Here is a 22,669-nt window from a genome sequence, read left to right as displayed (position 1 = left end):
TACAGCGCGACGGCGCATGCACTGTCAGCTGTTGAATGTTCTCGAAGCGCGACGGCGCATGCGCGTCCACTGGAGAATCAGGAGAATTGTAGAATGTTCTCGAAGGGGAGAAGCGCGCGCGGCACAGATGGTTGGTGACGGTGCATGCGCGCGTCAGCTGTCGAATGTTCGAGAAGGGGGAGAAGCGCAACGGCGCATGCGCGCGCGTCAGCTGCCGATGTTTTCGAAGCGCGACGGCGCATGCGCGCGTGTCAGTTGCCGATGTTCTCGAAGCGTGACGGCGCATGCGCGCTACATTATACAGCTAGCGAATGTTCGTGAAGAGGAGAAGCGCACGCGGTGTGTAAAGGAGGAAGGGTGCACAGATGGTGGAGGAGTGAAGCGCGCGCGGTGTGTAGAGGAGGAAGGGATGCACAGATGCTGGAAGAAGGAGGAGGAAGCTTGCGGACGGCGCCGCACTACAAGCCTCGAGTATTAGATGCTCCGCATCTAAAAAAGCTGTTACCAACCATGCTGGACTGACGAGGCGACAGACGCGTTGGCGGTATAGCTTGTAGATAACTGCGACGCCACAACTAAATTTCGCCTCCGGTTTTTTTTTGGATGCTTTAATAATTGAAGACAAACGACATATCTTATTCCTTTGAAATGAAGCATACAGCATAAAGTTCAGTTACGGCTGCTCGATTCCGTTTACTTTCATCGTGTGGCCATTGTTGAGTACTTACTTCTATGAAAAAAATCACATAACAAGCATTGAAACAGCGTGCTGGATAAGAATACGTCTCTGAACAATGGCAGCGCTCTCCGATGCGTACCCGGAAACCGGATTTGGTTGCAGGGCTTTATACTTCACAAGAGGACGTCGAATGACGTCAGATGGCCCTTTTTCCCCGCACGCCTGTTTTTCGCTTTTGTACAGTATAAAAGGGAGACCTGTCCAGCCACTCATTCAGTTCATTATAAAACTGCCGTGTGTACAACACAGAAATTAAAGACACTCGAAAAACAGTCTGAATGGAATGGTTGACGAAAGTAACAAAGCCATCTAAATGAAAATGGTCGCCGAAGTATTTACGGTCTACCACAGCGACCACAAAGCGATTATGGAGGATATTACTCTAAAGTGTTGGTAATCCATTCACTCCCCCAAAACCCCCTCAGCAACGTGTGTGGTGTTTTGTATAGCTTCGCTGGATATTCGCGTTTGCGGGCGGGATGGCAGCCATTTTTTTCGCTTGGAGGAAAACCATATTTTAAAGCGAGTATCTCTTAGTCTACCTCGTACCTTCGTTGTCATCATAGTAGTAATAATATTTGTAGTGATTTATTTGATTGATATGTGGAGTGTACCATCCCGAAACCACCGTATGATTATAGAAGATGCCGTAAAGGAGGGTTCCGGAAATTACGACCACCTGGAATTTTTTAGCGTGCACCCTAATCGGAGCACACGGGCATACAGCATTTTCGCCTCCATCGAATATGCAGCCACTACAGCCGGAAAGCGAACCCGCGACGTGCGTTATAGTAGCAGTAAGTAGTGGCAGTAGCAGTAGTAGTCACGTATATTACTAGCCCGGACGGATGAGTTATTGAATCAATTTTGAATTACAATGATTATGCTCTGGGTTATGATGATAGTTATCATCTTTACCCTCATTGATGTCTTGCTCACCGATGTTTTTCATAACGTGGAACTGGATCAACGTTTTTTGTTGCTTTTTATTCTTAATGAGACTTGGTAATGTAATATGCCGTAGCAGTGGTCGACATGAGCCCACAGTTAAACGACCAGAATCAACAATTATGTATTCGTAACATTAGGCGCTCCAGATCATTAAGCCAAGCCGACACAACGAAATGCACTGTGAGTTTGCATCTAGCAACGCACACACTTAAGCGAGGCACATCCACGCTCATGAGACCAAATCACAAGGGCACTCCCCCGAGCTCCGAATATCACAGAGAAATCACCTGAGCTGTTTATTGCGGCACTTGGCCGAAAAGCCACCATACGAAGTGGGCACACCGCCAAGTGCCTCATACGCAATTCAATACACCACGTCTATATCCTCACCCAACAAGCAGATACTGGGGTAACCAGAGCTCCAAAGAACTCTAGGAGTACGAGTATATTAACGTGGCAACGTATCCATCATGAGGCTCGTTGAGGCCGCCTGATCCCAACTCCCGCGAGCTATTATCTGTCTATGCTTTTAGGGACGCATTATGCTATAAACATACGCGCATCCGGGTGTGTAGTGATCTGATATTGATATGCTTCTCCCTTGTCGTCACAATTAAGATTACGCCGAGATAATTTAGTATCGACTCTACCACGACTTTTTCAAAAACACTGCACGACTCTCTCGCAGTGGCTTAGGCTGTCGTGCGGCTGCTGCTAACGAGGAGAAGCTACAACGAGTGAACGCTGTCAAGAACGACGTGATGAACAATCAGCTCTGTTGCTCTCTTCTCTGAATCTGCTGCCCCTCGACAAAGGATCGCACCAGATGTCGTTCTCTCACAATAAATTTCCCCTGTCTTCAGAGGCATAAATCCACAAAGACCTCAAGGTGGGCCACAAGTCTTGGTACGACGTGGCCATTTTTTTTTTCAAGTACTGAGTCTTTCATTGCACAAACGTAAAATTATGCATTCACAAGTAATAGTAATAATATAAAAATCAAAATAATAATAAAGCAATAATGGTAATATTATAAAAAAAGTGGCAGATCCCACGCGAATTGGAAATCGATGATATGCGAAGCACGAATAAGGAAGGTGGACATGTTTCTTTAATCTCAGCAGAACGTTATGAGGCGGAGGTAAATTATGCCGTGAATGACTTTCATGTCATGAGTATTTTATTTGTACTTGTCACTTACATCGTCGTCTCTTCACGTCCCCTGATTCCCTGATGCCAAACCTGGTATATGTGGAATTAGCGAAACGGTCGCGCCCATGCTAGTTAGCGTGGCATGTTGTCAAGTTTTACATGGCACACATATCAAGATTATTATGTTTGTACCTGTCATTTACATTCGTCACACATTCACGTCACGTAATACGAAATTTGGTATATGTGGAACTAGTGAAACGGCCACGACCACGTTATGAGCGCAGCATGTAGTCATGCTTTACATAACACGCGTGTCATGATTATCATGCTTGCACTAGTCATATACATTCGTCATCCATTGAATTCACGTAACACCAAATTTGGTATATGTAGAGCTAGCGAAACGGCCGCGAACGCATTATGAGCATGGTATGTTGTCATGTTGTTACATGACACGCATCTCATGATTATCATGTTTGCATCAGTTACATACTTTCGTCATCCGTTTGCGTACCATAATACCGAATTTGGCATGTTTGTAGCCAGCGAAACGGCCGCGATCGCATCATGGGCGCGGCATGTAGTCATGTTGTTAGATGACACGCACCTGATAATTATCATGTTTGCGCAGGTCATATGCCTTCGTGATCTATTCCCGTACCGTAATACAAAATTTGGTAGCGAAACGGCCGCGAGCGCAGTATGAGCATTGTATGTTGTCATGTTGTTACATAACACGCATCTCATGATTATCATGTTTGCGCCAGTTACATACTTTCGTCATTCGTTTGCATACCATAATACCGAATTTGGCATGTTTGTAGCTAGCGAAACAGCCGCGATCGCATCATGGGGGCGGCATGCAGTCATGTTGTTAAATGACACACACCTGATAATTATCATGTTTCCACAGGTCATATACCTTCGTGATCCATTCAGGTACCGTAATACAAAAATTGGTAGCGAAGCGGCGACCAGCGCATCATGAGTGTGGCGTGTAGTCATGTTGTTACATGACACACATGTCATGATTTTCATGTTAGAGCCCACCGCTTCTGCTAGCAATGTAGTCATGTCATACCATACCGGTTTTGCAACTATCATGTCAACCATCATACCACCTCAAGAGCAGCAAAACGATGACATGTAAATCATGACATTTACGCATACATTTCGTATGTTTATTTTATAATAATTACTTGTGCTCATCATATAGTCATGTTATGGCATACCAAGTTTGGTATGGATACTATTATTGAAACAGCTAGGAGAGCTAAATACAACAACAACAGTAATAGTAATAATAATAATAATAATAATAATAATAATAATAATTAACATTATACTTTCACCTGGTTAGAAGAAGCATCACTATCTAATAGTATGTAAGAGACATCACATGGCGAAGGTTCTTTTTCATAACAACTCATAAGCAGGCGCTAGCATTTCTCCGGCTGCAGCACTCGAGTTAAGGTATATAATGAAAATGGTAGCACATTTTTTCGCTAGCGTATAGAGTTGTCTTCCAATACGCGCACCGGCTTCGTTTCTGAGTTCTTCATACTTAGTTTCTCCTTTTCAGTAAAAGTGCCTCACATTTCAGGGTTCGCTGAACGGAAAGTGCATTGTCCTTGACTGTCCGAAATTTCAAAGGGGAAATTCGGAAGGTAAACCTCGAGGGAGGATGCTTCCATGACTGTACACGAAATGAAGGCTCTACCCCCCCCCCCATGACCCTCGCATACTTTACGCCACTGCCTGTACCGACATAGATGTCAGACGCGTGCGTCGCATCGTGCTGCAATAGGTCATACGCAAAACAGTTCTCGCTTCAATCTTTGAACTGTGCTTTCCCTAGTCCTTCGGGGTGGCACATGATACAATCCCCCGAGGAAAGAGTGGGGCGCTGATTACACGCTGAGTGCGGCATCTCTCTTGTCCCTTGCATCTGTTTTGTCTATTGCATCTCTCTTGTCCCTTGCGATCACGCAAGCGAACTTATGTGCTCGGCTGATTGCGAGCAGATGTGTCAGGCCGGCGCGCGTGCGTTCGCAAACACTCTAGCTCTCAATGTGTGATTGATGATAGTGGGGAAACTCATAGCCCTCATCGCTGCGTCTTCACATGCTTGTCTGGTAAATGTTTGTTTGTTCTAGTTTTCACGTTCCACAGAAAAACCATCAGCCGACCAGAACACGAGATGTCTTGCTCAAGAAAGTCGACAGTGAGCTACTCAGGTAAATTGTGCATACTTTATTGAATGCCAAAGCGCAATACGTCAAGGAAAAGCGAGTCTGTTTCTCGGTCGGGTGCCTTCTCATTTAATAACTAAAAACATTTAGCGCCGTAGCTAATTTCAGTCGACACAAAGCCGTGAGCCATCGGGACGCTAAGCCGAGCTCCGTAGTGTGACGAAAGTGGGCTGAGTTGAGAGTGGCACCCGTAGGGATAATTATCCACATAATTTTAACGCGAAAAAACAGTGTACCTGCACGCAGAACACTGACAATGTCGGCCATGCTTTTGTAACAAAATTTTTACCTCCACGTATTTTGCGTTGATTAAGAGTACTATAGCTTTCAGTTATGATCTGTTATTGTGTTGACGTGTTTTCGATGCTGTGACAAGCTTGCGCGTAGATCGTTTAAACACAAATGCGATAAAGATGTCTGGCATTACGACACCACAGTAATTATAAGCAAGATTGAGTACGAAAGTTTGGTGCAGCACCGAATATTCTCGGCAGTATGATAAAGTACACACATTCTAATTATTTCGCAGATAATCTCTTCATTACTACTAGAAAAGTGTCGTTCTTTTCTATCTCTGTATCTATCGTTTCCTAAAAAAGGCATGAGATTCGAACGTGAAATAGCCTCGCTCATTCATGTGAATCTAGACAGCCTTCGATAAACGTCCAATCATCTTATCTTCTTAATCATTCTGCGTAGGCTCGAACAATGACGCTATTATTTTGGCCCACTACACATGATAGGGTCGGCTCTAACAACACCATTACTGAATCTGTCCTGAGTGGGCGAAAGCTTTGGGCTTTAAGAAGCATTCTCCGGAGAAAATTCGCCCAATGGCTCCGGGCGATGGGCAGTGCCTGACGTGATTGGCTCATCTATTAGGAAAGTCTTTCTCTGACTCTTTCTCGGGCCCCTAGAGATGAGATCCTTTCGGACGCATCAAAGCGTGTCGACCTTCCCAATGCACTTTGAAGCGTTTGCTAATATTTCTGCGCGATGTGTAGAAGAGTCAGCTTCAGTGATGTTTATTCCACCACACCTCTGTCCTTGATACCCGTCCGTGTTAAGCACATCTGAGTTTCTCTTGATGTATTCATACTTCAGCGCGCTTCGTAGGAGAAATTTTCAGAGACATGTTGACGAGCTCAACATACCCAACGTGCTTCGAAATCTCTCTTCAGTCTTGCAAGATAGGAATAGATTAAATGACCATCTCCGAATCCTTTGAAAGCTTCTTCATGCTGCCTGTCTACGGTGTATAATTCAATAATGCAGCACTATCGATGCTACTATCAGTGCTATCAATGTTGGGTCACTATCAAACTTTTGATGGTATGTTGACCCGCAGGTCACGGGTAGACATATTATTATGGTCGCATTTAGATGAAAGTGAAATGTTAGAAGCCCGGGTACAGCTCGATGTTAGTGCCCAATAAACAACACCATATGGTCGAAATCTCCGGTGTTTCCCCTTACAGCGTTCCTCCTAGTCCATTCATGTTTTCACAAAACTATGGATAGCGCTTTCTATAGTGTGTTTATTAATCGATAGTATAAAGTCAGCCGCGCGAGCTGAATGCAGCATTAACTTGGTTCTCCAGAACGTGGAGCACAAGGAGCAGACTGAGAGACAAAAAAGGTGACACTACACTCCTTCGCCAAATTTTTTGGCAAACACATGACAATTAGATCGATTTGTTCAGTTGTGTACTTAGGAAAACCCTCATATGGCACTGACCATCCTGACTTCATGTTTGTATTTTTTTTTCATTTTGTGATTTCAAAGAAATATATCAGTATCTTGATTTGTTTATTGTAAGTTGTAAGTGATTTATTGCATAATAATGTAACGACGCACATAGTCCAGCATTTTTACTACGCTTATAATGCAATGCTTTAAAAAAACATCCTCATAAAATAAGGGAGCTCAATATTGTGTACAGTAGGCTAATGCCTATGCCAAATCGTTTGGTGATATCCCCAATTAACATCAGCCTGACTACGCCCACAGCAGGGCAAATGCCACTCCCATTATCCGCCAATCAACCCAATCCATAAGAAAATAATCATTCACAGCACAGTCGACAGTAACATCCGCTCTAGTACTACAGTAACAATTTGTTGTAATACCGCATATCAAGCCCATCCTCTTCCCTCTTTCCCCCTAACCTCAATATTTTTTGCGCCATAGAATAGCGAGCATGAGCATAAGCATTTAAAAGAGGTGTTCCTTCGACCACACAAAACCTGTCCATACGCTCCTTTCATAGGCCCGACGCAGATGTCTAAATTGCAGAAGCAGAAACTCGCGTTGAGACCAAGCGTTCGCACTTCTTACACATCTGCGGCCGCATCATCATTGGTGTAGGCTTTCTATCACTTCAGGTCCTTCTCGTGGCCATCACTGGTTTTTACGCTGCCTAGTATTTTCTCGATGTACGTACTCAGGATCTTCCGCTCACCGCCGTTGCTTCGCAACAATTTGTTTTTGGACTAAATGTTGCCTTCTTCCTCTTCAGGGCCAGTGGGGATCAGTGGGAACCACCCAATTTTTGTGGCACAACCCCGTTTACAATGACGATAGTTTTTTTTACGGTCATACGCATTCCATTAAGATTAACTCCTTCGCTACTAAACATTTGTCACAATGATGTCATGTATTTTATGCATGCTGGTGTCTTTGTTTACTAAGGTTACGTTTAAATGTGAACTGAAATGAACTAGCCCGCTTTATAGCTATGCTAGAATTGATATGTGGGGTTGAACGTCCCAAAACCACCATATTATATGAGAGACGCCGTAGACGAGGGTACCGGAAATTTTGACCACATGGGGTTCTTTAACGTGAACCTCAGCAACGGGCCTACAGCATTTTCGCCTCCATCGAATATGCAGCCGGCGCAGCCGGGATTCCATCCCGCGATCTTTGGGTCAGTAGCCGAGTACCTTAGCCACTAGACCAACACGGCGGGGTTATATCTGTCCTATAGTAAGTGAGAAAACTGTTATATTCTTTGCCGAAGTTTGTGAAAAGATTTTGATTATTATAAAGCTGCGAAGAAAACTCTCAACGGCTAATTTACTAAGTCCAAATGGTCTTTCAGCAACGTCTTTTGTGTAGGATTGTCTAAAAGGACATACACACGCAACCCTATCTATTGGGCAAGTCATAATCCTGAAGTGGCTACATACTACAAATGGAGGAGGAAATGACCCACGGCCTAAAAAACTTGGTTCCTAAAATTGTTGGGCAGGTTGCTAGCTGCTACTACTACTACTAGTAGTGTACTACTAGTATTATTATTATACTATTATACAACTACAGTTCATGGCATGCTGAGGTACACTTGACTGCTGCACAAAATACATTTCGTGAAAAATAGAGGTGAAGAAAAGGAAGTGAAGCGCCAACAACCAAGTGTTTATTGTCGCTTCCAGAAGCGCACAGGAAAAAAAATGGAAACTTTCCGCGTAAGTGTGAAGAGTGAAAGTGTTATGTGCAACGATATGATTAAAATAATAGGTCATCGAAAAAGCGCATCTCTAAAGAATACAATGCTGTTGACGTGTCAGGGTCACAATAGGCCTCTTTATAATTTACTTCGAAGGCTTTCAACAACGATATAAAATTTGTTTGATACTTTTGGCGAGATTCGGCATTTGCGCTAAGCATGGTACCCAACTGCAGGCGTTCCTATACGCGGTAAGGTGCGCATAATTTCTTTTGTCTAGCTCTTTGCTTGCTTCCTCAGTATGTCGTTAATGCAAATGTCCCGTTTTCCTGATGTGGATCTACCGGCAGCTATATCCCTAAGGTGCGGGTAGAGTGCCCAGTGCCTAAAATAATTTGCGTGCTTCTTCTGGCACTCCCTGGCTGAGCATGTGATATGCGAATAAAATTGAGCCGTCTTACACAAATCCAGAAGATCGAGCAGTATGATGTATCGAGTAGCCACAAGAGTGTTTAGGGCCACGGTCAAGTGCTTAAACAATGGAAGCAACAAGTCACCGGAAACAAATTACCACATATCCATGAAGCGACTGGTGGTGAAGGAGCTTACTCTAGAGGCTAAATCCGGCAAACCATGAATAGCGGGCCCCCCTTCGCTGCCACCTTAGCTTCAGCGGTGTTCATAGTAAGTAGCGGTATCTATGTGCATTGAATGGTGTCTGGCGAAAGAGAAAGCAAACCGAGAGCAAGCGCTATATATAGGCGCAGCCACCTGGCGGTCTCCTACCAAACTTCTCGGCGGTGCGCCCACGATGTGGCATGTGGGCTCCATTGCCTTGTAGTCTAAGGCGCTGCGCTGTGTCGCCTTATTGTTGCCAGAAATTGGGTGCCTTTCTTCCTCTTTTCGAACCACTACCACCACCACCACCAGCCTGCGACGAGAAGTGGAAGCCGCATTGAGCATTGCAAGAAAACATGTCTCGTCAGCAGTTTCCCGAGCCAGTTGCGCTGCCGGGTGACATTGTCAGAGTAAGCTGAACAATAGTGAGACGAAAAAAGAAGTTGGTGCAGTGGTCGGGTGCAAAAAAATGTGACGGAGACATCAAGACAGACCACTGCGCCCGATTTGCTGGCCTCCCTGAAAGCGGCGGCGGCACCGAATCGGCCGACCTATGGCAACGTTGAACGGGAAGTGAAAGGAGGCCATTAGATCACGTGTTCAAACGTGGCAGCGCCCTTTTGTCACTGAGGATAACGGTCTATAAATGCCTTGCCATTTCAATGTTGAACGAGATGCTCTTTCATGGCTCAGTGGCTAACGCCTCGCACTCACAAGAAAGAGGTTGGACGTCCGATTGCAGTCGGTTCGCACCGACGGACGCTGGTCACGCTTAGCGTCAGACTATAGAGTGCTCGCGTTTCGCTAACGAAGCGTCACTGTGCCCAACGTCTGCGCGCGCCAAAGCTACATTGGAGTTTAATGGGCCCGTCATGATGAACACACGGCCATTTTGCTAGCTCCACATATACCAAATTCGGTGTTACGTGACGTCAATGAATGTCGAAATATATGACTGGTGCAATGGATGATGATCCTGACACGCGTGTCGTGTAAGAACATGACAACATATCACACTCATAGCGTGCTCGCGGCCGTTTTGCTAGCTCCACATATACTACATTTGGTATCACGTGACGAGAATAGATGACGAAGGTAAATGACACATTCAAACATGATAATCATGACAAAGAAGTCATTTACGGCATCAATTATATCCACCTCATAACCTTGTGCTGATTTTAAAATGACATATCAACATTTTTCATTCATGTTTCGCAAATCATCGATTCCCACTGTACGGGAGATCTGCCAATTTTTCTTTCTTGCGTTTTCATGTAAAGAGATACGCATACTTATACGGTAAATGGCGCCGACGACGGTGGCAATATCCCACCGAGAGTGTTCATATAATTGCTGTCGCATGGAAAGTTGTTCTTTTAGAATACTACTGCGTCCCAGAGTAGCCTATAAGACAACTACGCCGTAAATATTACGAGTCCTAAAGAAGGGAGCCCTTCTCAAGCTTAAAACGCGACGTGAGCCTAAAACATACGTTCTACACGATAATTGCTAATGAAATATATTCCACAGTTAAACAAGACGGGCTTTTTTGGTACTGCGATTGGCCGCCGATTCCGTAGCTCCATGATAAAGAGTTGTGTTAATAATCATCGCTGAGATTTATTAGGCACAGCTCTTGAGTACATATAATATCGAAATAGAAGCTGAGGAAAGCAATATCACTGACCTTTTCCGTGCATGATTGGGTGGCCCGTAGCGGCAATATAACGCCATTTTTCAGCGGATAGCACACCACGCTCGAGGTTTTTTTCTTCCCGAAGGTGTACTGCGAGAAAGAAAAAAAAGTCATACAAATTAATTTTTCCAGGGACAGCACAAGTATTCAGGAACCTTCAAGTGCAAATATAATTGTGATGAAATTAAAAAAAACATTAATGCCACGTAATGAATAAAGTTGGTGACGCATGGGAATAACCACAAAAAGTTATGTTTAGTCGTTCAACGAAGCGTATTGTGACAGAGAAAGTGTGCCAGCGTTATTTAAACTACGTTTATATAACAGACTATTAGATCACAAGGTTTCATTGTGAGGAACACAATGTTCGATTTTGCAGTTACTCTGTAAGGAGTTTGGTTGCGTGCCCTGGATGTCTGAAGCTAGGGTGTTATTCAAGATTTTAAAAGATAGCTGCGCGAAACACTGAGGACGTGTTTCTTGAATAACAAATCTGGTGACACCTCCGTGGTGGAGCCCTTTGTTGTGTTGTACGTCACTGAGTTAAATTTCTCGAGTGCCAGCCGCTGAATCAAATATTCTTTGTTTCTGTTTAAATTCCTCACGCGAGTACATTGCTGTGCTTTTAATAAAACACAGTTGATAGTTGGTCCTTTCTATGCGTGGGTGTGCTTATGCGTGTGTGCGTGTTTGTGTGCGCGTGTGCGTGTGCGTTCGTGCGTGCGTGTGTGTGTGTGTGTGTGTGTGTGTGTGTGTGTGTGTGTTTTCGACTATACAAGCTTGGGTAGGTGAAATGGAAATCACCTCGCAGAAAGCAGTAGAAATCGTAGAAACCTTCGCTCACCGCAGTGATGGCCTTCAGTGTTCCCCCACAAGTTCGGACTTTGTACACATTCGTCTCACACAGAAGTATGTAGATCTATAATATTGAGCTATTCCTCGCATACGGACCTATCTCCGAGCAGGATAAGGACAGAATTATAGAGCTAATTGACATAAATTTCTAGTTGTGCTGCGTATGACGAGACGAGGACGATACAAAGGCTACTGGACAGAGGTTGCAGATCACCGCTGAAGACACAACACTGACCACCTTGCGCAAGGTGAGCGACCAAGTAGGCTGCCGGATAGGGGTTTCAAACAAACGTGGCATATCATACGATGCAAAGACGTTTTGTGGCTGGAGCGTGTTTTCGTGACGAGACGCGTTCTGAGCTCTACCCACTATCTACACCTTCGCAAATCCGACGAAAAGGCTGTTGAAGTTGTTTATCCCTAAATACGCAAGCGAGCCTACGACCTTCCGATCAAAGTGCCTACTCGGCATATATGACTGATCAACACCTGCCAAGAACTAAGGGAAGCACAAATAACGAATCAATAGGAGATTCATTCAAAAACACAATCAGGACACCTTGTTCCTACTCGACTGCTCATTCAACAATCTACACAAAAAAAGACCATTTGCGCCTCCTGGAAGTCCTGAGACACGCCATCGGCGCATGCCCTTTTCCTAAGAACATAGCACGAGAAAACCATATTGGTCGGCCTCTAGCAACAGCCGAAGCTCTGGCGCACCACTATGCGGCAAACACAGTGTTCTTTAGGCGGACGCCTCCCGCTCATATCATGAGGGATAGTACACGGAACACAGTAATAGGCGGCCTAACTTTCAAAAACACGAGAGGTAACAAATGCGAAAGTGGCCACTGCGCTGGTAACCTGTCACCGGCATTCGAGAGTCATCATCATGCTCTGTCTCGCGAGGGGACTGTAAAAATATTGGAAGGGGATACACCCGATACCTAGAGTATGAAATTTTTGGAAACAGTGACTGCACCTACGCCACTGTGCACCGGATGACAGATGGTTCCTCACACACGTATGTCTCGGGGGATAATGAAGAGGCCAGCATAGTGCCCAGCGGGCTTAATTGCCGGACCATGCCCGTGCCTTACTCCGAAGTGGATGGCAATTTCACTGCAGTCTTTCTCTTCGAAGAAATCACCGAAGGCTAGCATTTAGTGAAGGCGACTATTCATAGCACTAGCAAAGCGCTCACAATGCAGAAGCGTTGTTTACTCCTTCATCTTATACACGAAAAGGGTAAGCAGCAGAGAGTAAGAGAGAATGCGTGAAATATATCATGCGCGTGTCTACCAAAAAGGCTATGTGCCTATTTTTCTGTTTTTCTGGACTTGCTAAGTATATATCTCTAAGTAAGCCTATGAATTCCTGTGCAGTAGTTCTGCAAATATTGTCGCTGAGGAAATTTATCACTACGTCAATGCTACAATTTTAAATATGCATTATAATTATTGCTATAAAATAAAAATAAAAAAGCCTTCGTATAGCTTAGTCAGTGGAGCTCCGGGCGCTTATCGTCGCGGGCTGAGCATTCAGAGGTTCGACTCCCGGAAGAGGTAGTTTTTCATGAGGTAATTTTTTTTCTCATTTTGATGGGTTACTTTTATCAGCGTCATATCGAAGACGGAAACACATCATAAAATTTCGGTGAACCCTGGCGTAAATTACGCATTAAAGTTATGTTCACGTGACATGCCCATGTGTTATTATCAAGAAGTCACAGAACGTCGAAGTCTATGACGTCATCGGGAGGTCACTTTGTAACGAGGCTTCGCATGATAACGTCATCTGGTAACGTCGTCGCCGCGGCAAAGGAGCTCCAATCATGGAAACATTGCAGAACCAGGCTAGATGTAGAGAGATATCAGAGAGGGGCGGCGGAGGCTCATTTTTACAGCGAAACTGAAAGAATGCTTCCGCCTTTGAGTAATGTTAGGGCAATGCGCAAGGGAGCTTGAGAGTTTGTTTCCTCCTGATGAGGCACAGGTTTTAATTGTGCATGTAGCTATAGCCCAATATGCGAGTATAGGACTAATACGTGATTCCTCTAGAGTAATTCTGGAAAACATCGCCGACCCCTGTCCCGCAGTACTGTGTAGCAGCTCTCGCAGGCCTTAAGAAATTAACAGCGAATGAGTGAGTAATGAGAGCATCTCACTTCGGAAAGTGAAGTCACGATCGTCTTCTTTTGGCCCCGCACCGTGGGTATGGACGACCACGACTGGCCCGACTGGCCCGACTGGCCGGACTGTCGGTACGAAGGTACCCGCTCGCACTGGCGCAAGTTCTCCAGGAACCGGTTCAGCTGCTGCTTGAACATTCGCGTGGTGAGCGTGTAGAGGACGGGGTTGAGCGCCGAGTTCACAGGCAGCAGAAACACTGCAACCCACGCGTACAGCGTCTCGTCAATCTTTGTTCCTGCAAAGAGAATCGGTGAAGATTACAACACGGCGCCGTAATTTTGGGAAAATCGGCGCGGTGTGGATGATTGCAAGACGAGACACTTACAAACGTCTAGCTGGTAAAGCCGATGCTTTCGCAGTGCAATCGTTCAGTGGGTAGTTTATGCACGCCATATTTCTCAACTTAAAGCAATGTCTTGTCGCACGAGTGGACAAACCTTCATTTAATCGCAGTAAGGATATATTCGTTAGCAGAAAAAGACGTACTCTGCTGTATATATTACAACAATAAACTGTACGAGACTACTGAGAGTTGGTCCAAGCAAGTGCTCCGAGATTTACACCTAGTGAATACAGGGTAAAAAGGTGAGTCGTGATTTTCGTTTTCTATCAGAATAACCAGTTCAGCTGAGGATATTTCAGAATCATTTCTCGTTTTATGATGTGATTCTACAGAGAACACTGTCTCCAACCAGCAACCTCCGGGATAGCTCATATAGTGCCATGCCTACAAAATTTTGAATTTCCTTACTAAGGTCAAATAAGGAATGTCTTCCAAGGGCGTAGGCGGAATTTTCGGGGACGACATATCCTTGATTCGAAGTGTGGGCCACGCAGGCAGATGTCATTAGATGTGATTCTCTAATTTGTATGTCATGAAATAAAAACAAAAATTGGGGGGCCTGGCTACGGCACTAAAGTCTGCATCCATCTCTTTGCACTCGGAGAACCTGGCGAGAATCATCGACAACTTGCGAGAGCTCCAGGAACCTTGTGCGCAGGCTTCCATACGCTGCTTCACAGTGTCTTTTTTTAGAAGATTGATGCTCTTGTTTCCCCTCCTACACCCTTGACCAATCCCCGTGACGAGCCTTTAGGGTCAATAAATGATCGCGATGAGATTGCGAAAACGCAATTCGGGCGTGGCGGAGTTCACAGGCTTACGTACCAGCTATGGCGACGATCTTGATGAACACGATCGGCATCCAGCAGAGAAAGTCGGTGCCCACGATGAAGGCGAATCGCTTGGCGATGGCTCGATCCTGCAGCTGCTGCGTGGAGCGTAGGCCCACCTTGGAATGCGTGATTGTGACGAACATGGTCAGGTAGGCGTAGGCGATGAAGGCGAACGCCACGCTGTTTACGATGCAGAACACGAACGCCGAGTACTCCCAGCCTGGGAAGGAGCAGCGAGTTGTGAGACATGGGGGACTTTGAATAGCGCTGTAGAGCTTGAGGAGAAAACAGTACGAAAATAGCGCTAACAGGAGCGCATCATTTGTATGGAAAGATTGGGAGAGGCGGGGGGTATTTCTATGCACAAAACCCATTTGCTTTCCCCACCTCTTTGCACCTTTCTACGCCCGTCACTTTTCCCAATAACAGAACCCTTGATCAGCTCATGGGTTGTAAATAAAGTAACAATCACCTTTATTCAGAAAATTAGAAAAAACCAAAAGGTGGGATAAATTTAGGCGACCATCATGCAGCGAACTTTCGCTTTTTCACGAAGTCGATCGCATTACCAGCAAGCAGCTGCGACAAAATGCTTATACTGCAGTCTGAACCAAGGCCTATCAGATTGGCCTCTATTACTCCAAGCTTGAGGCGATACTGATTCTTAGGCATTGACCGAGACTAGGTAGGCCCTAGTTGTAACGTTGATGAAACTGTGACCACAGATCTTACCGTTTTTGTAGATGGACAGCAAGTAACAGCCTTAGTTGACACCGGTGCCGACTTTTCTATCATAAGTGAAAACCTTGCCGTGCACCTCAAAAAAGTGAAGACTACATGGACGGGACCTCACCTGAGGACAGCAGGTGGCCAGCTGTTGATGATTTTCGGAAGGTGTACAGCAAGATTCGGCATCAGCGGCTTTTCTTTTGTGGCAACGTTTGTCATCCTTACCTCATGTTGCAAGGACCTGATCATAGGGATGGATTTCTTAAGAGAATATGGTGCCGTCATCAACATCCCGGACCGTTCAATTACGTTCTGCAACAGCCCTGGTTTAGTTGACTGTTCAGATGCAACACATAACACTTTACGTATAATTGATGATGATGTGGTCATCCCGCCACGGTCATGCACTCTTGTTTCGGTGGAAGGGCACAAAGCGTTTGATGGCGAAGGCATTGCCGACCGAATTGGCTTGCTGCTATTTAGCCATGGCGTTTCGATCGCACGAGGTATCGTCCGTCTCACTGGTGGGCGCACGAATTTACTTTTGACCACCTTCAGTACTGAGCGCCGGCACCTTCCGAAAGGCACAGCTATCGCTTTGTACGACAATATAGTAGAAATGCGAGGCAGTTTATGTTTATCGGTATTAGACGAAGCGCCTAATCAAGAACCAGAACCCGTTTTTGACGTTGGCCCCACTCTATCAAAGGATGACCGACAGAAACTTCTTCAGCTGCTAGCCGAATTCTGCAACTGCTTTTCATCGACCACACGAGTTGGTCAAATACCTTTGACAAAGCATCGAATAATCACGGAGGACACGGCGAGACCTAATCACCAGAACCCTTATCGTGTAGCTTTAAAGGAACGCAAAGCCATACAACAACAAGCCACGAAAATGCTTGAAGATGATGTAATTCAACCGTCAAAGAGCCCCTGGGCATCGCCTGTAGTGCTAGTAAAGAAAAAGGACGGCACGCTGCGTTTTGCGTGGACTACAGGAAGCTGAATCGAATGACCAAAAAAGATGTGTACCCGCTCCCACGTATTGATGACTCCCTTGACAGACTTCGGCACGCTCGCTACTTTTCTTCCATGGACTTGGGGAGTGGATACTGGCATATCGAGGTAGACCCAAGAGACCAAGAGAAAACCGCTTTTGTGACGCCAGATGGTTTATACGAATTTAAAGTCTTGCCTTTCGGTTTATGCGCCGCGGCCTCGACTTCTCAAAGGCTTATGGACACGGTACTTTCGGGATTGAAGTGGAAGACGTGCCTAGTCTATCTGGACGACGTTGTAGTGTTTTAAACCACTTTTGACGAGCATCTAAAAGGGGGCCTTTTTCTGCCGCCTTGGCGGCCTGCAACCTCACCCCCGGAGGTCGCCGCCTTCAGTTCAGCGTATGAACCGAGCCCCAGACGTCAAAAAACTCCTTTACAGGCTGTTACAGCGCCCGCTTTTTTGGATGGGTAAAATGGCGGCATTGTTCAATGGCAATACAGGCAATTCCGGCGAAACGATTCAGTTGCCAACATCGGCAGAGCACAGGCCTATGCCTTCTCTACCCATCTGACAATGCCAGGAATACGCAAAAAGTGTGACCAACCTGTTTCGGAACTATATCTATTAGCCCATTCACACTTATTTAAAAACTTCGAAGACTATGCAAAAGTATTTACGGACGCTTCTGTTTGCAGCGATGGCCTGAGCGCACCTGTAGCTTTCTTGTGCCCTTCAACCGATATCAGGCGGTTGTTTAAAATACCACACCCCTCATCGTCTGTGACGGGCGAGCTAGCAGCGATTGATGTCGCCCTTAAGTACGTACAAGAAGGGTTACCAGCATCGAAGGTTGTCATTCTCACCGACTCTCGTGGTGCCCTTAGCAGACTCACCAGCAAGGAAACAGACAGCCCTGTCCGAAGCAGCATCATGGAATCCATCAACAATGATCTGTCACATGGGGTATGCCTAGCTGCACAGTGGGTACCTTCACACGTGGGTATTGCGGGTAATGAAGAAGGAGATCGCCTTGCTTCGTGACACAACCATGATGACTGTGGCTGTCCGGGAATCCTATGTACGATGGACAACCCTCGTCTGCTTATACACCGACACCCCCTAAAGCAGCACCCAGACCAGCGTGTGGTGAATGGATCGTTCTCACCTCGTGTTTCGTGGCCGTGGCTGGCCTCGTCGTTTCCGAGCGCTGTTGTACAAACTAAGAGTGGGCTCGGTGCTGGAGCGTAAACGATTACAGTGTCAAGGGCGTGTGAACAGTTCGTTCTGCACAGCTTGTGGCTCCTGCGAAACACTTGAGTATCTCATAGCGCACTGTCCCACATTGGCTACGCAGCGGTTCTTACTGATTAAGGAATATATATTCCTAGAACGTGAGTGCGCGACCCTAGACGACTAACTCTTTCTGAGCGGTTGTGCTTTTCGACGCGACCAGGCCCATCGAGCTCTCCTTACATTTATGAAACAAATGAACCTGTCCACCCAGTTCTATAGATGTTTTTTCAATTATTTTTTATTTATTTTACTCATAATCGTCAAAGTCTTTGTCATTTTTTTTCTTCGTCTTTTTTCCTCTTTCTCTCCTCTAATCTTTGTTTCCTTTGTTTCCTCCTTCCTCCCAAAAGAGTGAGCAGGCATTGTGCCCCTCCAAGTGGCAGTTGCCAGCTTGCTCTCTCTTTCTTTCCTCAGTGTCCTTGTGTATCTGTGTATGCAAATTAAATAAATGAATATTCTGTCTACATTCCAATAACATATGCTCCAAAGTGGCTCTAGAGTCGCAACACTTGCACCTGTCCGTTTTGTATACCGTACTTACTCGCATAATCCTCGCACTTTTTTTGCCGGGAAACTGATGCAAAGTTGGTGGTTGCGAGAATTACGCGGGGAAAACGGGGAAACGTACAGAGCGAAAAAGAAAATGAAGTCGCCGTAAATCGTGATTCTCACAGCAGCAACTCACAGCAAGCTTTAAGAAGTACTAATTAGAACTACTGCATGGGTGCCTGCGTACCGCAGGGGTGCCTGCGCAAGTAGGCGTTTGGTGTGTAGCGACACCACGAACCCGAGCTAACGGGGGAGTTTCGACTCCCTCCCACGCCTAGCCGTGCGTGGCTTTGCCGTGTCCGAGGAAAAGGGGATCCTGGGGGTTGAGCCGACGCTGGGTGATTGGACCGTTAAGGCCCCTCGGCAGAGGCAACACACCCCTTTGGCCCCGGCTTCACGTAGACGGCACCCCTGAGCTGACCCACTCAGGGGAATCGGCAGTCGCCTTTTCCTATCTCTCTCTCCCTAAATCTTCGTCTTTATCTCTTACTATTTATCTGTCCTGTCTTCTACTCTCTTCCGTTTACTTCCAAACTTCCTGGCGGCTAGGAATAACCCTGTGAAAATAGCCTACCTTGGTCTAGGCGCATTGGGTTATAGTGGCGTTGTACGGCTGGCGTCTGCAGGTTTCAGCATTTGTAAACTTGTAGCGTCCCCTCGTTGGGCTGTGTGGTGGGTGGCCGCCAACACTGCTGAACAACAATAAGGAAGACATGCATGGAGCATTCCCACTATTGTCTGATCGTACCGGCTTAAAACCGGTACGCACCGACGATCTCACCAGAGAAGGATTGGCCACCCTGGTGCAGTATCTGGCCACCCCCTCCCGTAGGCATTCGTCAATTAACTCATGGCCCTCAGTCCCCACCAGCTGCGGAGCAACTGACCACGGCGGCGGTCCGATCTGCAAAGCAGCAGAGGGTGCTAGGAATCTCTGGATACGGACAGGCCACCATTGGAACTTGAACTTAGCAACGTTTAACGTTAGAACGTTATCTAGTGAGGGAAGTCTAGCTGTATTATTCGAGGAGCTAGAAGGCATTAAATGGGATATAATAGGGCTGAGTGAGGTTAGGAGAACGGATGAGGCCTATACTGTGCTACAGAATGGGCACGTCATTTGCTATCGGGGCTTGGCAGACAGAAGAGAACTGGGAGTAGGGTTCCTAATTAACAGAAACATAGCTGGCAACATAGAGGATTACTATAGCATTATTGAAAGGGTGGTAGGCATTGTAATTAAACTGAATAAAAGATAAAAAATGAAGTTAGTACAGGCTTACGCGCCTACATCCAGCCATGATGGCGCTTCAGTTGAAAGCTTCTATGAAGACGTGGAATCGGCAATGAGTAAGGTGAAAACACAGTATACTATAGTAATGGGGGACTTTAATGCAAAGGTAGGGAAGAACCAGGCTGGAGACCAAGCAGTAGGAGATTATGGCATCGGCACTAGAAACGCCAGAGGAGAGCTACTAGTAGAATTCGCAGAACGCAATAATCTGCGTATTTTTAATACCTTCTACCGAAAACGAGAAAACCGCAAATGGACATGGAGGAGCCCTAATTGCGTAAATAAGAACGAAATAGACTTTATAATGACTGCACACCCAGGAGTCGTGCAGGATGTGGAAGTGGTTGGCAAGGTAAGATGCAGTGACCATAGAATGGTACGGGCTCGAATCCGCCTAGACTTGAAGAAGGAACGACAGAAACTGATACGCAAGAAGCCAATCAATGAGCTAGCACTGAGAGGGAAATTACAGGAATTCAGAGTGTCACTGCAGAACGGGTACTCTGCTCTTAGCGAGGAAACCAACCTTAGCGTAGATACAATGAATGATAATCTGACGAGTATCATCACGGAGTGTGCAGTGGAAGTTGGAGGCAGGGTAGCTAGACAGGACACCAGCAAGCTTTCCCAGGAAACGAAGAACCTAATTAAGAAGCGTCAAATCATGAAAGTGTCAAGTACAACAGACAAAATAGAACTGGCAGAGCTTTCGAAGTTCATTATTAGACGTAAAGTATGCGATGTAAGAAGGTATAACGTGGAGAGAATTGAGCACGCAAAAACGGAGGAAGCGTCAAAGCAGTGAAGAGGGAACTTGGGATAGGTAAAAGGCGGATGTATGCGCTAAGGGACAAAGAAGGCGAAATAACTACCAATATGGATAGGATAGTTAAAATAGCGGAGGAGTTTTACAGAGATCTGTACAGCAGCCGAGACAACCACGACCTTATTACTATAACAACTAGCAGTAACCCAGACGACACCCCACCGGTAATGATAGAAGAAGTCAGAAAAGCTTTGGAGAGCATGCACAGAGGCAAAGCTGCTGGTGAGGATCGGGTAACATGAGATCTGCTGAAAGATGGGGGACAGACTGTGTTAGAAAAACTAGCCACTCTAATTACGAGGTGTCTCCTGACGGGAAAAGTACCAGAGTCTTGGAAGAACGCTAACATCATCTTAATACATAAGAAAGGAGATGTCAAGGACTTGAAGAATTACAGGCCGATCAGCTTGCTCTTTGTAGTATACAAGCTATTTACAAAGGTAATCGCTAGCAGAGTAAAGAAAACATTAGAATTCAATCAACCAAAGGAACAAGCAGGATTTAGAACAGGCTACTCAACAATTGACCACATTCATACTATCAATCAGGTAATAGAGAAATGCTCAGAGTATAACCAACCACTATAAATAGCGTTCATAGATTACGAGAAGGCGTTTGATTCAGTAGAAATATCAGCCGTCATGCAGACACTGCGGAATCAGGGCGTAGATGAAATATATATAAACATTCTGGAAGAAATCTACAGGGGATCAACTGCTACCATAGTGCTTCATAAAGAAAGCAACAGAATACCAATAAAGAAGGGTGTAAGGCAGGGGGACACAATCTCCCCAATGCTATTCACTGCGTGCTTACAGGACGTTTTCAGAAGCCTAGAATGGGAACAGTTAGGGATAAGAGTTATTGGAGAGTACCTCAGTAACCTGCGCTTCGCCGATGACATTGCATTGCTGAGTAACTCAGGGGACGAATTGCAACTCATGATTACGGGGTTAGACAAGGAGAGCAGAAAGGTGGGTCTTAAAATTAATCTGCAGAAAACGAAAGTAATGTACAACAACCTCGGAAAGGAGCAGTGCTTTGCGATAGGTAATAGTGCACTTGAAGTTGTAAAAGACTATGTCTACTTAGGACAGGTAATAACCGCAGAGCCTAACCACGAGATTGAAGTAACTAGAAGAATAAGAATGGGGTGGAGCACATTCGGCAGGCACTCTTAAATTATGACAAGTAGATTGCCACTGTCCCTCAAGAGGAAGGTATATAACAGCTGTATCTTGCCGGTACTTAGCTACGGAGCAAAAACCTGGAGACTCACAAAGAGGGTTCAACTTAAATTGAGGACGACGCAGCGAGCAATGGAAAGAAAAATGGTAGGTGTAACCTTAAGAGACAAGAAGAGAGCAGAGTGGATTAGGGGACAAACGGGAGTTAAGGATATCATAGCTGCAATAAAGAAGAGGAAATGGACATGGGCCGGGCATGTAGCACGTAGACAGGATAACCGCTGGTCATTAAGGGTCACCAACTGGATTCCCAGAGAAGGGAAGCGGGGTAGGGGGAGACAGAAGGTTAGGTGGGCAGATGAGATTAAGAAGTTTGCGGGTATAAATTGGCAACAGCAAGCACAGGACCGGGTTAACTGGCGGAACATGGGAGAGGCCTTTGTCCTGCAGTGGACGTGGACAGGCTGATGATGATGATGATGAGATAGGCCCTCAATTCCTGTGATATATGAACAGACAGAATCGTTGCTATAGAAGAAAAAAGAGGTGTAATTAGTTGTGCGATCTTACATCGCCGTTCTTTGATAATATTTCTGCGTTTCTTAAATACCTTTTTAACACGAAATCGTTTTATGCCGGGGTCCACCGAGATTTCAATAACGTATTTTTGTTACAAAAGTGACGTCGAAAAATT

The 22,669-nt window shown here is 45.6% G+C and overlaps 1 protein-coding gene across 1 annotated transcript in view; it reads right to left on the bottom strand.

The window, feature by feature from the left end:
* Nucleotides 1-22,669, bottom strand: part of LOC119174295 (uncharacterized) — a 201,056-nt gene that overhangs the window by 7,945 nt on the left and 170,442 nt on the right. Inside the window, exons 18-20 of the mRNA XM_075884923.1 lie at nt 15,085-15,312; nt 13,892-14,151; nt 10,858-10,956 (exon numbers count right to left, since the gene is read on the bottom strand). Of these exons, the coding sequence (XP_075741038.1) occupies nt 10,858-10,956; nt 13,892-14,151; nt 15,085-15,312 (587 nt within the window). The remainder of the gene's footprint in view (nt 1-10,857; nt 10,957-13,891; nt 14,152-15,084; nt 15,313-22,669) is intronic.

Source organism: Rhipicephalus microplus, unplaced genomic scaffold (genome assembly GCF_043290135.1).
Source record: "Rhipicephalus microplus isolate Deutch F79 unplaced genomic scaffold, USDA_Rmic scaffold_56, whole genome shotgun sequence".
Classification (NCBI taxonomy): domain Eukaryota; kingdom Metazoa; phylum Arthropoda; class Arachnida; order Ixodida; family Ixodidae; genus Rhipicephalus; species Rhipicephalus microplus.
Note: the sequence above shows the minus strand (reverse complement) of the source record. Positions and strands in the feature narration are given on the sequence as shown.